This window comes from Diplotaxodon limnothrissa, linkage group LG8, assembly GCF_057381915.1.
Source record: "Diplotaxodon limnothrissa isolate DT_005_m linkage group LG8, D_limnothrissa_male_GT1.1, whole genome shotgun sequence".
NCBI classification, from domain to species: Eukaryota; Metazoa; Chordata; class Actinopteri; order Cichliformes; family Cichlidae; genus Diplotaxodon; species Diplotaxodon limnothrissa.
Window position 1 is genome coordinate 8,249,964 of NC_140603.1, and position 14,708 is coordinate 8,264,671.

Genomic DNA, 14,708 nt, shown 5'->3' on the forward strand with positions numbered 1-14,708 from the left:
GTCAGCCCACTAAAAGAGCAATATCGAAGATTTATGCATTGATTCTTGAAAGCTGCCCTCATACATGGGACAAACCTAAGGCGGCGTGGGAAGGGGAGGTTGGAGAACTCATATCAGAAGACATCTGGAAGAAAGCCATACAGCGTATACATACGTCTTCTCTCTGTATTAGACATGGCCTGATTCAATTTAAGGTCGTCCACAGGCTCCACTATTCTAATGACAGACTGTCTAAACTGTACCCTGATGTTGCACCGAATTGTCCTAGATGTGATTACTCTCCTGTTTCTTTGGGGCACATGTTTTGGTCATGTCCCTCCCTGTATGGTTTCTGGACATCAATTTTTCAATCACTGTCAGCTATATCGGGTGAAACACTGCGGCCTGACTCTTTGATAGCTATCTTCGGTGTACCTCGGGAAGAGCTGAGACTCTCTCCCCTCCACAAAAACGCAATAGCCTTTGCCTCGTTGCATGCCCGCCGTCTGATACTGCTGAGCTGGAAGGCGTCGAACCCTCCTTCCTACGTCCATTGGATTAGAGAGGTGATGTTGGGATTAGCTCTGGAAAAAATTAGGTATACCGTGCGCGGCTTGGAGAGTAAATATGACAAAACCTGGTCACGGTTCATAACTCATGTCAAGAGTCTGTCTTTTGCCTGATTTATTGTTCTTTACTTGTTGGTAATTTATGCTCTTGCTCTCTTCTCGGACTGCTGTCCATAGTCTCCTCAATGCCCGTACTTTGACTGTTGGGATTTCTTTATTCCCTTTTTCTTCTTTGTTTCTTCTCTCATGTGCCGGGGTCCGGCTGTTGGTGCTATAATGACTGTCACAGATTGGTTTGAGTGTTTCTCCCCTTTTTTTTTTTTTTTTTTTTTTGTGTTGTGTGTATTGTGCTTCCTGGTTGTGGGGATGCCACCTGGATGGGGGTGGGGGGTAGGGTTCGCAACTTTTGTAAGAAATTCTGGACTGTTTTGTTGGAAAACTATAAATAAAGTTGTAAAAAAAAAAAAAAAAAAAAAATCTCCAGAAAACAAATCTAAACAAAAAAATCTGAAAGAGACTTTTGTTTATTTATTCATTTATTTTAAAAAAAAAACCAACAATCATATATGACCCCCTATGAGCAAGCACTTTGGCAACAGTGGGAAGGAAAAACTCCCTTTTAACAGGAAGAAACCTCCGGCAGAACCAGGCTCAGGGAGGGGCGGCCATCTGCTGCGACCGGTTGGGGTGAGAGAAGGAAGACAGGATAAAAGATATGCTGTGGAAGAGAGACAGAGGTTAACAACAGATATGATTCAATGCAGAGAGGTCTGTCTATTTGAGACAAAGCCTGTCTGATCTAGGTCTATCAGCTCCGGGATAATTGATTCCAGTCTCTTAGCTAATATTGAAGCAAATAATTTATAGTCCACGTTAAGGATAGAGATTGGCCTATACGAGCTGCATTCTTTTTTATCTTTGCCGTCTTTTGGGATAACTGCTTCTCTCCGAGATTGTGGGGCTACTCCTGTTCTTAGTGTATGATTAAAGCAATTAAGCAGCACTGGTGTTAGTTGCGTCCTAAATGCTTTATACCATTCGGACGGATAACCGTCTGTGCCCGGTGCCTTATTCACCTTCAGCCTGGAAATGGCTGATGTAGATGTCTTCATTTTTATTTCAAAAAATGATTCTCTAGCGGTGGTCCTCGGCCCAGCTGTGGTTAAAGGTGTGGCGCTTGCCGTTTTCGCAGTTGGTTCTGGCCCTCTTATTTGATGTCGCAAAGATGCTTTCATCTGGCTTCCTCTTAATTGGCAAGATGGAATTTTGTGTCCTGTAGCTAGTGGTTGCGCAGGATGGAGCCATAGAATCGTGGCGTTTCTGCTGGTCATGATCTGACCTTTCATGTTGGTACAGTGTTTCTCTGCGCACATCTTTCCAATTAGTCTTTTTTCTTTTAAGATCTGGGTCACTCGTATCCTTTTCATTTTCCTGCAGGTGCTTTCTTTTACACTGTGCTTTCTTTGGAATTGTCTCAGAATTTTCACTCTGACTGGACCTGACTAAATTGTGGCTGCTCCTCTGAGTTGAATGGGGAGAACCGTTTTGGCTGTGGGGGATCACTTGTGTTTTTCTCTCTGCTGCAGAGGGAGGGAAGTTCCTCTGAGCAGATTGTCTGGTGTCAGAGGTGGGCTTGTGTGCAGACTCTGTCCTGCTGGTATGGAGACTCTGTCCTGGCGTCTCTTTCTTCTTTGTCCTTAAGTAGTTTATGTGCTCATAGCAGGACTCAACATAGGAGCTTCTCTGGCGTATCCATGCAAGGTGGCTCAGTTTTGAAAAGGCATGCTCAAGGACCTGATTGGGTGTTATTCGTTTTCGGGGATCGAGGTGAAGCAAGTGCTTTACCATTTCTACAAACATCAGGATATCACACCTTTTTGCAGTTTCATCTGCATAATCCTCATCTTCAATGATCTCGGTATATAAGAGTTCATCCAGAGACTTCAATTTTTTAACTCTTTTGTCAACAAACTCAATCCCAAACTCCTGGAAATATTGTTCAGTTGTCTTGAGTTTCCAGTGGTAGATGTTGTCGGAATTGAACTCCCTGCAGAAATACTTTGCAGTCTTTTGCCCACAGTTTAACATTTGCTCTGGGAGTTCTCCTTGAGTCTCCGTTATGTATTTTAGTATGGCATGTTCACTGTATCCCGGGTACAGCAAGTAACCAGTGTATAGAGACACTGCCATGCAGCCCAGAGACCATATGTCTATGGCTTCTGTAAATGGAAGCCCCAGAATAATCTCCGGAGACCGGTACGGACGTGTCTGGATGTATGAGCCCACCTTGGCAGCTGAGGTCTCACAGGCCAGACCGAAGTCAATTAGTTTAACTCGGTATGGCTCTTGGGGATTATTCACCAGCATTACGTTCTCTAATTTCAAGTCTGCATGGATTGTTCCAATCGACTTGAGGTGGCTAAGAGCTAAAGCTATCTGTATGACGATGGGGCGAATAGCCTTTAAACTGAGCGGATTGCAATATCTTTCTCGCAATAAGTCAAGAAGACTTTTTTCGAGGAATTCAAATTCAAGGCACAGATGTCCACGGACTGTAAAAGCCTGGTACCATTCGACTATATTGTACTTGCTGGAGTTACAGGCTTTAAGTTTTTGCAGGGCAGCCAGCTCTTGGTTTTTAAACGGGTCTTTTTGGTCCTGATCCTTTATCATTTTAATGGCTACAATCTTTTTGTTAGCCATTTGGACACATTTGGCAACTCTGCCATATATCCCTTCTCCGACAACACTTATAATTCGGTAGTTGGAGGAGAGCCAGCCACCGGGGACTAACTTGTCCTGGACATTTCCGAAAGACATCTCTGATGCTATCAAAGTGATTAACACTAAAAGTTAGAAGAGTAAAGCAGATTTCACCTCAAAATATTATGAAATAAAATAGATGGTTCTTCTTTCTTCTTCAAAGTGTGAAAAGGTGAAAGGTCTGCTCAAACGGTTTACTGTTAAACTTGGTTCTTGCAGGCGTGACCAAATGTATCTCTGCTTGAACGTTGGAACGTTTGCGAACTGCTGCTGGCTTCAACTGCTGTCAACAAACTGACTGATAACTGCTGATTCTCACTTCTATTTATAGAAAAAGAAGGATCAAAGATTCTAAGACGTTTGTGACATCATCACTCTGTAAGCCATTGAGATTGTGACATCATCTATGAATGGGGATGTTTTTTTTTAAACTGTTTTCAAATTTACTATGTCAGTTAGCTTAGTTTTAGAGCAGTTGGTTAGTTACCACTTTTATATAGCACTTGTGTTCCCAGTTTATATACTTTCCGGTTGTTTGGTAGATTTTAGGTCTTTTTCCACTCAGCAAAAATAATAAAACATACTTGTATGTATTTTTTTTTTAAGTTTCAAATGATCAATGCATTTGGTTTATTATCATCATGTGAGAGAAGGCACAAAGGATTTCAGACACAGATGCAAACACATCGGGCACTCTGGGACACTTCTGACACCACAGTGCATGGCGTGCACAGCATGTACTATTTAATGTCAGCACTGCAATCAGCGCTTCAATGAGTCACCTGTTTGCACATGCAATCTGTGCAATTCTTTTGAACCTATTTTAATGGAAACATGTCAAATAACAGCAAAAACCTGACTTGTGTAATATGTTAAAAGTGTGTGTAAAAATAATAATATGTTGGCTTTAGATCATATATTTGTAATCTCCCTGTGAGTTTAAGACAAGCATGGCCAATCATTATGAACTGCTTTGGCTTTAAAGCATCAGTGTACACAATTCAGTAATTCCTTAAAATCTCCAGAAAACAAATCTAAACAAAAAAATCTGAAAGAGACTTTTGTTTATTTATTCATTTATTTATTTTGCTTTCTTTTTTTCTTTTTTTTTTATAACTTTTTATTTGTCAGTTTACAGTATGTGAATACAAAACTTGCGGTCAGCATAGGAGACATACACAATTCCAGTAATAGCATCTTCTTACATCATGGTAATATTCAATTATTCAATACAAAGGGAGTACACAACCCATTTTTCCCAGAGCTTCTTGAATTTCTCAAGCTCGAGTCTAAGGACAAAGGTAAGTCTTTCCATTCCAAAAATTTCTTCCACTATCCCACGCCATTGGGCCCTAGTTGGAGGGTCTGCCTTTTTCCATCTTCGGGTTATGGCCTTCCTGCTGCCAGCCAAAAGTATTTTCAATAAATAATTATCTTTATGTGGGAGTGCCGTAGGCAATTTGCCAAGATACAACGTATCAAATGAGTAGACTATTTTAATCCCAATTATTTTGTATATCTCAAGGGCCACCTCCCCCCAATATGGCTGGATCTTTGGGCAGGCCCAGAAGACATGAAAATGGTTTGCCATGGGGGTTCCACAACCTCTCCAACATAGGCCCTGGCTCTGTGAGCCTGTTTGCCGAGCTGTGAGTTTAGGAGTGATAAAGAATCTCACTACATTCTTCCAACCAAACTCTCTTAAAGACCTTGAATTTGCAGTGGTAGCCTGAGACTCACATATTCCCCACCAGCTGTCCTCTGAAATTAGTGAGCCTGATTCCCTCTCCCATTTCTGCTTAATGTACAACGTAGAGTGATTTTTAGAGGCTTGTATACTACCGTATATTTTTGAGACCATCTTTTTAGAGTCCTTTCTCTTGTATGCCTCTTGAAAGATTTGAATTAGGTCGTATTCGTTTTCATCTCTGATTAGTAACGTCTTGTTGTAATAGTCTCTAACCTGCAAGTATCTAAAGAAGTCCTGCTTTGCCAGTCCGTATGTGTCTGAGATGGTTTCATAGCTTTGGAATCCCCCATTTGTTGCTAGTGAACAAAAAGAAGTAATTCCTCTCAGAGACCACTGTTTAAAGGTCCCATCCAGCCTGGCAGGCACAAACTCCGGGTCATAAGCTATCCAATTCAAGGTCCTAACCTGTTTTTCTATTTGTAGTTTCCCCACTACCCTGAACCATAGTTTCAGGGTGAACCGGGTCAAATGGTTCAAATCTTCGTAAAATCTTTCAGCTTGGTTCTTATTTCCTAAAAGTGACTGTAGTGGGAAGTCTAATTGTGTAATTTCCATATTTTTCCACTTAGCTTCATAGTTTGGGGAGCACCAGTTTACCAGGGGCTTCAGTTGTGCGGCGTAGTAGTAATCTTGTAAGCACGGCAAAGCTCTCCCTCCCTTCTCTTTTTTCAGTTGCAGCGTTTTGTACTGGACCCTCGGTCGTCTGCCGTTTCAGATGAACCGTGAGATCCATCTGTCCCACACATACAAGTCTTGTGTTCTTCACCCCTGATCATTATTCCTTGTATTTCAGAGTTTTCTCTAATAGCCTGAGCCAGAGGCTCAATGTACAAGGCAAACAGGGATGGGCTCAAGGGGCAGCCCTGGCGTGTCCCTCGCTTCAAAGCAATATTTTGAGACAGGTGCCCATTAATCCTGATCCTGGCTGTTGGGGAGTGATACAGTGCTTCGATACATTTAATGAAGCCATCTTTGAATCCGAATCTTGCTAGTACCCTAAATAGATATTCCCAACCCACCGAGTCAAATGCCTTTTCGGTGTCTAGGCTGACCAACATTGCACTAATATTTCCTGATGTTATATGATCCATCACTTGTAGCGTTCTCCTCAGGTTCAATTCAATTCAATTCAATTTTATTTATATAGCGCCAAATCACAACATAAGTCGCCTCAAGGCGCTTCATAGATACAGAGAAAAAAAAACCCAACAATCATATGACCCCCTATGAGCAAGCACTTTGGCAACAGTGGGAAGGAAAAACTCCCTTTTAACAGGAAGAAACCTCCGGCAGAACCAGGCTCAGGGAGGGGCGGCCATCTGCTGCGACCGGTTGGGGTGAGAGAAGGAAGACAGGATAAAAGATATGCTGTGGAAGAGAGACAGAGGTTAACAACAGATATGATTCAATGCAGAGAGGTCTGTCTATTTGAGACAAAGCCTGTCTGATCTAGGTCTATCAGCTCCGGGATAATTGATTCCAGTCTCTTAGCTAATATTGAAGCAAATAATTTATAGTCCACGTTAAGGATAGAGATTGGCCTATACGAGCTGCATTCTTTTTTATCTTTGCCGTCTTTTGGGATAACTGCTTCTCTCCGAGATTGTGGGGCTACTCCTGTTCTTAGTGTATGATTAAAGCAATTAAGCAGCACTGGTGTTAGTTGCGTCCTAAATGCTTTATACCATTCGGACGGATAACCGTCTGTGCCCGGTGCCTTATTCACCTTCAGCCTGGAAATGGCTGATGTAGATGTCTTCATTTTTATTTCAAAAAATGATTCTCTAGCGGTGGTCCTCGGCCCAGCTGTGGTTAAAGGTGTGGCGCTTGCCGTTTTCGCAGTTGGTTCTGGCCCTCTTATTTGATGTCGCAAAGATGCTTTCATCTGGCTTCCTCTTAATTGGCAAGATGGAATTTTGTGTCCTGTAGCTAGTGGTTGCGCAGGATGGAGCCATAGAATCGTGGCGTTTCTGCTGGTCATGATCTGACCTTTCATGTTGGTACAGTGTTTCTCTGCGCACATCTTTCCAATTAGTCTTTTTTCTTTTAAGATCTGGGTCACTCGTATCCTTTTCATTTTCCTGCAGGTGCTTTCTTTTACACTGTGCTTTCTTTGGAATTGTCTCAGAATTTTCACTCTGACTGGACCTGACTAAATTGTGGCTGCTCCTCTGAGTTGAATGGGGAGAACCGTTTTGGCTGTGGGGGATCACTTGTGTTTTTCTCTCTGCTGCAGAGGGAGGGAAGTTCCTCTGAGCAGATTGTCTGGTGTCAGAGGTGGGCTTGTGTGCAGACTCTGTCCTGCTGGTATGGAGACTCTGTCCTGGCGTCTCTTTCTTCTTTGTCCTTAAGTAGTTTATGTGCTCATAGCAGGACTCAACATAGGAGCTTCTCTGGCGTATCCATGCAAGGTGGCTCAGTTTTGAAAAGGCATGCTCAAGGACCTGATTGGGTGTTATTCGTTTTCGGGGATCGAGGTGAAGCAAGTGCTTTACCATTTCTACAAACATCAGGATATCACACCTTTTTGCAGTTTCATCTGCATAATCCTCATCTTCAATGATCTCGGTATATAAGAGTTCATCCAGAGACTTCAATTTTTTAACTCTTTTGTCAACAAACTCAATCCCAAACTCCTGGAAATATTGTTCAGTTGTCTTGAGTTTCCAGTGGTAGATGTTGTCGGAATTGAACTCCCTGCAGAAATACTTTGCAGTCTTTTGCCCACAGTTTAACATTTGCTCTGGGAGTTCTCCTTGAGTCTCCGTTATGTATTTTAGTATGGCATGTTCACTGTATCCCGGGTACAGCAAGTAACCAGTGTATAGAGACACTGCCATGCAGCCCAGAGACCATATGTCTATGGCTTCTGTAAATGGAAGCCCCAGAATAATCTCCGGAGACCGGTACGGACGTGTCTGGATGTATGAGCCCACCTTGGCAGCTGAGGTCTCACAGGCCAGACCGAAGTCAATTAGTTTAACTCGGTATGGCTCTTGGGGATTATTCACCAGCATTACGTTCTCTAATTTCAAGTCTGCATGGATTGTTCCAATCGACTTGAGGTGGCTAAGAGCTAAAGCTATCTGTATGACGATGGGGCGAATAGCCTTTAAACTGAGCGGATTGCAATATCTTTCTCGCAATAAGTCAAGAAGACTTTTTTCGAGGAATTCAAATTCAAGGCACAGATGTCCACGGACTGTAAAAGCCTGGTACCATTCGACTATATTGTACTTGCTGGAGTTACAGGCTTTAAGTTTTTGCAGGGCAGCCAGCTCTTGGTTTTTAAACGGGTCTTTTTGGTCCTGATCCTTTATCATTTTAATGGCTACAATCTTTTTGTTAGCCATTTGGACACATTTGGCAACTCTGCCATATATCCCTTCTCCGACAACACTTATAATTCGGTAGTTGGAGGAGAGCCAGCCACCGGGGACTAACTTGTCCTGGACATTTCCGAAAGACATCTCTGATGCTATCAAAGTGATTAACACTAAAAGTTAGAAGAGTAAAGCAGATTTCACCTCAAAATATTATGAAATAAAATAGATGGTTCTTCTTTCTTCTTCAAAGTGTGAAAAGGTGAAAGGTCTGCTCAAACGGTTTACTGTTAAACTTGGTTCTTGCAGGCGTGACCAAATGTATCTCTGCTTGAACGTTGGAACGTTTGCGAACTGCTGCTGGCTTCAACTGCTGTCAACAAACTGACTGATAACTGCTGATTCTCACTTCTATTTATAGAAAAAGAAGGATCAAAGATTCTAAGACGTTTGTGACATCATCACTCTGTAAGCCATTGAGATTGTGACATCATCTATGAATGGGGATGTTTTTTTTTTAAACTGTTTTCAAATTTACTATGTCAGTTAGCTTAGTTTTAGAGCAGTTGGTTAGTTACCACTTTTATATAGCACTTGTGTTCCCAGTTTATATACTTTCCGGTTGTTTGGTAGATTTTAGGTCTTTTTCCACTCAGCAAAAATAATAAAACATACTTGTATGTATTTTTTTTAAGTTTCAAATGATCAATGCATTTGGTTTATTATCATCATGTGAGAGAAGGCACAAAGGATTTCAGACACAGATGCAAACACATCGGGCACTCTGGGACACTTCTGACACCACAGTGCATGGCGTGCACAGCATGTACTATTTAATGTCAGCACTGCAATCAGCGCTTCAATGAGTCACCTGTTTGCACATGCAATCTGTGCAATTCTTTTGAACCTATTTTAATGGAAACATGTCAAATAACAGCAAAAACCTGACTTGTGTAATATGTTAAAAGTGTGTGTAAAAATAATAATATGTTGGCTTTAGATCATATATTTGTAATCTCCCTGTGAGTTTAAGACAAGCATGGCCAATCATTATGAACTGCTTTGGCTTTAAAGCATCAGTGTACACAATTCAGTAATTCCTTAAAATCTCCAGAAAACAAATCTAAACAAAAAAATCTGAAAGAGACTTTTGTTTATTTATTCATTTATTTAAAAAAAAAAGCCATAATTTATAGTCCACGTTAAGGATAGAGATTGGCCTATACGAGCTGCATTCTTTTTTATCTTTGCCGTCTTTTGGGATAACTGCTTCTCTCCGAGATTGTGGGGCTACTCCTGTTCTTAGTGTATGATTAAAGCAATTAAGCAGCACTGGTGTTAGTTGCGTCCTAAATGCTTTATACCATTCGGACGGATAACCGTCTGTGCCCGGTGCCTTATTCACCTTCAGCCTGGAAATGGCTGATGTAGATGTCTTCATTTTTATTTCAAAAAATGATTCTCTAGCGGTGGTCCTCGGCCCAGCTGTGGTTAAAGGTGTGGCGCTTGCCGTTTTCGCAGTTGGTTCTGGCCCTCTTATTTGATGTCGCAAAGATGCTTTCATCTGGCTTCCTCTTAATTGGCAAGATGGAATTTTGTGTCCTGTAGCTAGTGGTTGCGCAGGATGGAGCCATAGAATCGTGGCGTTTCTGCTGGTCATGATCTGACCTTTCATGTTGGTACAGTGTTTCTCTGCGCACATCTTTCCAATTAGTCTTTTTTCTTTTAAGATCTGGGTCACTCGTATCCTTTTCATTTTCCTGCAGGTGCTTTCTTTTACACTGTGCTTTCTTTGGAATTGTCTCAGAATTTTCACTCTGACTGGACCTGACTAAATTGTGGCTGCTCCTCTGAGTTGAATGGGGAGAACCGTTTTGGCTGTGGGGGATCACTTGTGTTTTTCTCTCTGCTGCAGAGGGAGGGAAGTTCCTCTGAGCAGATTGTCTGGTGTCAGAGGTGGGCTTGTGTGCAGACTCTGTCCTGCTGGTATGGAGACTCTGTCCTGGCGTCTCTTTCTTCTTTGTCCTTAAGTAGTTTATGTGCTCATAGCAGGACTCAACATAGGAGCTTCTCTGGCGTATCCATGCAAGGTGGCTCAGTTTTGAAAAGGCATGCTCAAGGACCTGATTGGGTGTTATTCGTTTTCGGGGATCGAGGTGAAGCAAGTGCTTTACCATTTCTACAAACATCAGGATATCACACCTTTTTGCAGTTTCATCTGCATAATCCTCATCTTCAATGAACTCGGTATATAAGAGTTCATCCAGAGACTTCAATTTTTTAACTCTTTTGTCAACAAACTCAATCCCAAACTCCTGGAAATATTGTTCAGTTGTCTTGAGTTTCCAGTGGTAGATGTTGTCGGAATTGAACTCCCTGCAGAAATACTTTGCAGTCTTTTGCCCACAGTTTAACATTTGCTCTGGGAGTTCTCCTTGAGTCTCCGTTATGTATTTTAGTATGGCATGTTCACTGTATCCCGGGTACAGCAAGTAACCAGTGTATAGAGACACTGCCATGCAGCCCAGAGACCATATGTCTATGGCTTCTGTAAATGGAAGCCCCAGAATAATCTCCGGAGACCGGTACGGACGTGTCTGGATGTATGAGCCCACCTTGGCAGCTGAGGTCTCACAGGCCAGACCGAAGTCAATTAGTTTAACTCGGTATGGCTCTTGGGGATTATTCACCAGCATTACGTTCTCTAATTTCAAGTCTGCATGGATTGTTCCAATCGACTTGAGGTGGCTAAGAGCTAAAGCTATCTGTATGACGATGGGGCGAATAGCCTTTAAACTGAGCGGATTGCAATATCTTTCTCGCAATAAGTCAAGAAGACTTTTTTCGAGGAATTCAAATTCAAGGCACAGATGTCCACGGACTGTAAAAGCCTGGTACCATTCGACTATATTGTACTTGCTGGAGTTACAGGCTTTAAGTTTTTGCAGGGCAGCCAGCTCTTGGTTTTTAAACGGGTCTTTTTGGTCCTGATCCTTTATCATTTTAATGGCTACAATCTTTTTGTTAGCCATTTGGACACATTTGGCAACTCTGCCATATATCCCTTCTCCGACAACACTTATAATTCGGTAGTTGGAGGAGAGCCAGCCACCGGGGACTAACTTGTCCTGGACATTTCCGAAAGACATCTCTGATGCTATCAAAGTGATTAACACTAAAAGTTAGAAGAGTAAAGCAGATTTCACCTCAAAATATTATGAAATAAAATAGATGGTTCTTCTTTCTTCTTCAAAGTGTGAAAAGGTGAAAGGTCTGCTCAAACGGTTTACTGTTAAACTTGGTTCTTGCAGGCGTGACCAAATGTATCTCTGCTTGAACGTTGGAACGTTTGCGAACTGCTGCTGGCTTCAACTGCTGTCAACAAACTGACTGATAACTGCTGATTCTCACTTCTATTTATAGAAAAAGAAGGATCAAAGATTCTAAGACGTTTGTGACATCATCACTCTGTAAGCCATTGAGATTGTGACATCATCTATGAATGGGGATGTTTTTTTTTAAACTGTTTTCAAATTTACTATGTCAGTTAGCTTAGTTTTAGAGCAGTTGGTTAGTTACCACTTTTATATAGCACTTGTGTTCCCAGTTTATATACTTTCCGGTTGTTTGGTAGATTTTAGGTCTTTTTCCACTCAGCAAAAATAATAAAACATACTTGTATGTATTTTTTTTTAAGTTTCAAATGATCAATGCATTTGGTTTATTATCATCATGTGAGAGAAGGCACAAAGGATTTCAGACACAGATGCAAACACATCGGGCACTCTGGGACACTTCTGACACCACAGTGCATGGCGTGCACAGCATGTACTATTTAATGTCAGCACTGCAATCAGCGCTTCAATGAGTCACCTGTTTGCACATGCAATCTGTGCAATTCTTTTGAACCTATTTTAATGGAAACATGTCAAATAACAGCAAAAACCTGACTTGTGTAATATGTTAAAAGTGTGTGTAAAAATAATAATATGTTGGCTTTAGATCATATATTTGTAATCTCCCTGTGAGTTTAAGACAAGCATGGCCAATCATTATGAACTGCTTTGGCTTTAAAGCATCAGTGTACACAATTCAGTAATTCCTTAAAATCTCCAGAAAACAAATCTAAACAAAAAAATCTGAAAGAGACTTTTGTTTATTTATTCATTTATTTAAAAAAAAAAGCCATAATTTATAGTCCACGTTAAGGATAGAGATTGGCCTATACGAGCTGCATTCTTTTTTATCTTTGCCGTCTTTTGGGATAACTGCTTCTCTCCGAGATTGTGGGGCTACTCCTGTTCTTAGTGTATGATTAAAGCAATTAAGCAGCACTGGTGTTAGTTGCGTCCTAAATGCTTTATACCATTCGGACGGATAACCGTCTGTGCCCGGTGCCTTATTCACCTTCAGCCTGGAAATGGCTGATGTAGATGTCTTCATTTTTATTTCAAAAAATGATTCTCTAGCGGTGGTCCTCGGCCCAGCTGTGGTTAAAGGTGTGGCGCTTGCCGTTTTCGCAGTTGGTTCTGGCCCTCTTATTTGATGTCGCAAAGATGCTTTCATCTGGCTTCCTCTTAATTGGCAAGATGGAATTTTGTGTCCTGTAGCTAGTGGTTGCGCAGGATGGAGCCATAGAATCGTGGCGTTTCTGCTGGTCATGATCTGACCTTTCATGTTGGTACAGTGTTTCTCTGCGCACATCTTTCCAATTAGTCTTTTTTCTTTTAAGATCTGGGTCACTCGTATCCTTTTCATTTTCCTGCAGGTGCTTTCTTTTACACTGTGCTTTCTTTGGAATTGTCTCAGAATTTTCACTCTGACTGGACCTGACTAAATTGTGGCTGCTCCTCTGAGTTGAATGGGGAGAACCGTTTTGGCTGTGGGGGATCACTTGTGTTTTTCTCTCTGCTGCAGAGGGAGGGAAGTTCCTCTGAGCAGATTGTCTGGTGTCAGAGGTGGGCTTGTGTGCAGACTCTGTCCTGCTGGTATGGAGACTCTGTCCTGGCGTCTCTTTCTTCTTTGTCCTTAAGTAGTTTATGTGCTCATAGCAGGACTCAACATAGGAGCTTCTCTGGCGTATCCATGCAAGGTGGCTCAGTTTTGAAAAGGCATGCTCAAGGACCTGATTGGGTGTTATTCGTTTTCGGGGATCGAGGTGAAGCAAGTGCTTTACCATTTCTACAAACATCAGGATATCACACCTTTTTGCAGTTTCATCTGCATAATCCTCATCTTCAATGAACTCGGTATATAAGAGTTCATCCAGAGACTTCAATTTTTTAACTCTTTTGTCAACAAACTCAATCCCAAACTCCTGGAAATATTGTTCAGTTGTCTTGAGTTTCCAGTGGTAGATGTTGTCGGAATTGAACTCCCTGCAGAAATACTTTGCAGTCTTTTGCCCACAGTTTAACATTTGCTCTGGGAGTTCTCCTTGAGTCTCCGTTATGTATTTTAGTATGGCATGTTCACTGTATCCCGGGTACAGCAAGTAACCAGTGTATAGAGACACTGCCATGCAGCCCAGAGACCATATGTCTATGGCTTCTGTAAATGGAAGCCCCAGAATAATCTCCGGAGACCGGTACGGACGTGTCTGGATGTATGAGCCCACCTTGGCAGCTGAGGTCTCACAGGCCAGACCGAAGTCAATTAGTTTAACTCGGTATGGCTCTTGGGGATTATTCACCAGCATTACGTTCTCTAATTTCAAGTCTGCATGGATTGTTCCAATCGACTTGAGGTGGCTAAGAGCTAAAGCTATCTGTATGACGATGGGGCGAATAGCCTTTAAACTGAGCGGATTGCAATATCTTTCTCGCAATAAGTCAAGAAGACTTTTTTCGAGGAATTCAAATTCAAGGCACAGATGTCCACGGACTGTAAAAGCCTGGTACCATTCGACTATATTGTACTTGCTGGAGTTACAGGCTTTAAGTTTTTGCAGGGCAGCCAGCTCTTGGTTTTTAAACGGGTCTTTTTGGTCCTGATCCTTTATCATTTTAATGGCTACAATCTTTTTGTTAGCCATTTGGACACATTTGGCAACTCTGCCATATATCCCTTCTCCGACAACACTTATAATTCGGTAGTTGGAGGAGAGCCAGCCACCGGGGACTAACTTGTCCTGGACATTTCCGAAAGACATCTCTGATGCTATCAAAGTGATTAACACTAAAAGTTAGAAGAGTAAAGCAGATTTCACCTCAAAATATTATGAAATAAAATAGATGGTTCTTCTTTCTTCTTCAAAGTGTGAAAAGGTGAAAGGTCTGCTCAAACGGTTTACTGTTAAACTTGGTTCTTGCAGGCGTGACCAAA

The 14,708-nt window shown here is 41.8% G+C and overlaps 1 protein-coding gene across 1 annotated transcript; it reads right to left on the minus strand.

Annotated features, from left to right (window-relative positions):
• Window positions 1–1,682: 1,682 nt before the first annotated feature.
• On the minus strand, window positions 1,683–14,541 carry LOC146626229 (uncharacterized). Its single transcript, XM_085361777.1, has 4 exons — window positions 12,855–14,541; window positions 10,255–11,541; window positions 6,851–8,539; window positions 1,683–3,376 (listed from the first exon to the last, which is right to left on the minus strand). The coding sequence occupies exons 1-4, from the start codon at window positions 14,533–14,535 to the stop codon at window positions 1,683–1,685; spliced, it is 6,351 nt and encodes a 2,116-aa protein (XP_085217903.1). The 5' UTR covers window positions 14,536–14,541.
• Window positions 14,542–14,708: the final 167 nt, after the last annotated feature.

What these genes read in the sequence shown, in the direction of transcription:
- LOC146626229 (XM_085361777.1), bottom strand. Translation starts at nt 14,535, where the DNA reads ATGTCTTTCGGAAATGTCCAGGACAAGTTAGTCCCCGGTGGCTGGCTC. An exon ending in GATCCCCCACAGCCAAAACG is followed by an intron (nt 8,540 to 10,254) that starts GTTCTCCCCATT and finishes TCACTTTGATAG; the next exon opens with CATCAGAGATGTCTTTCGGA. An exon ending in CAGCTGGGCCGAGGACCACC is followed by an intron (nt 3,377 to 6,850) that starts GCTAGAGAATCA and finishes TCACTTTGATAG; the next exon opens with CATCAGAGATGTCTTTCGGA.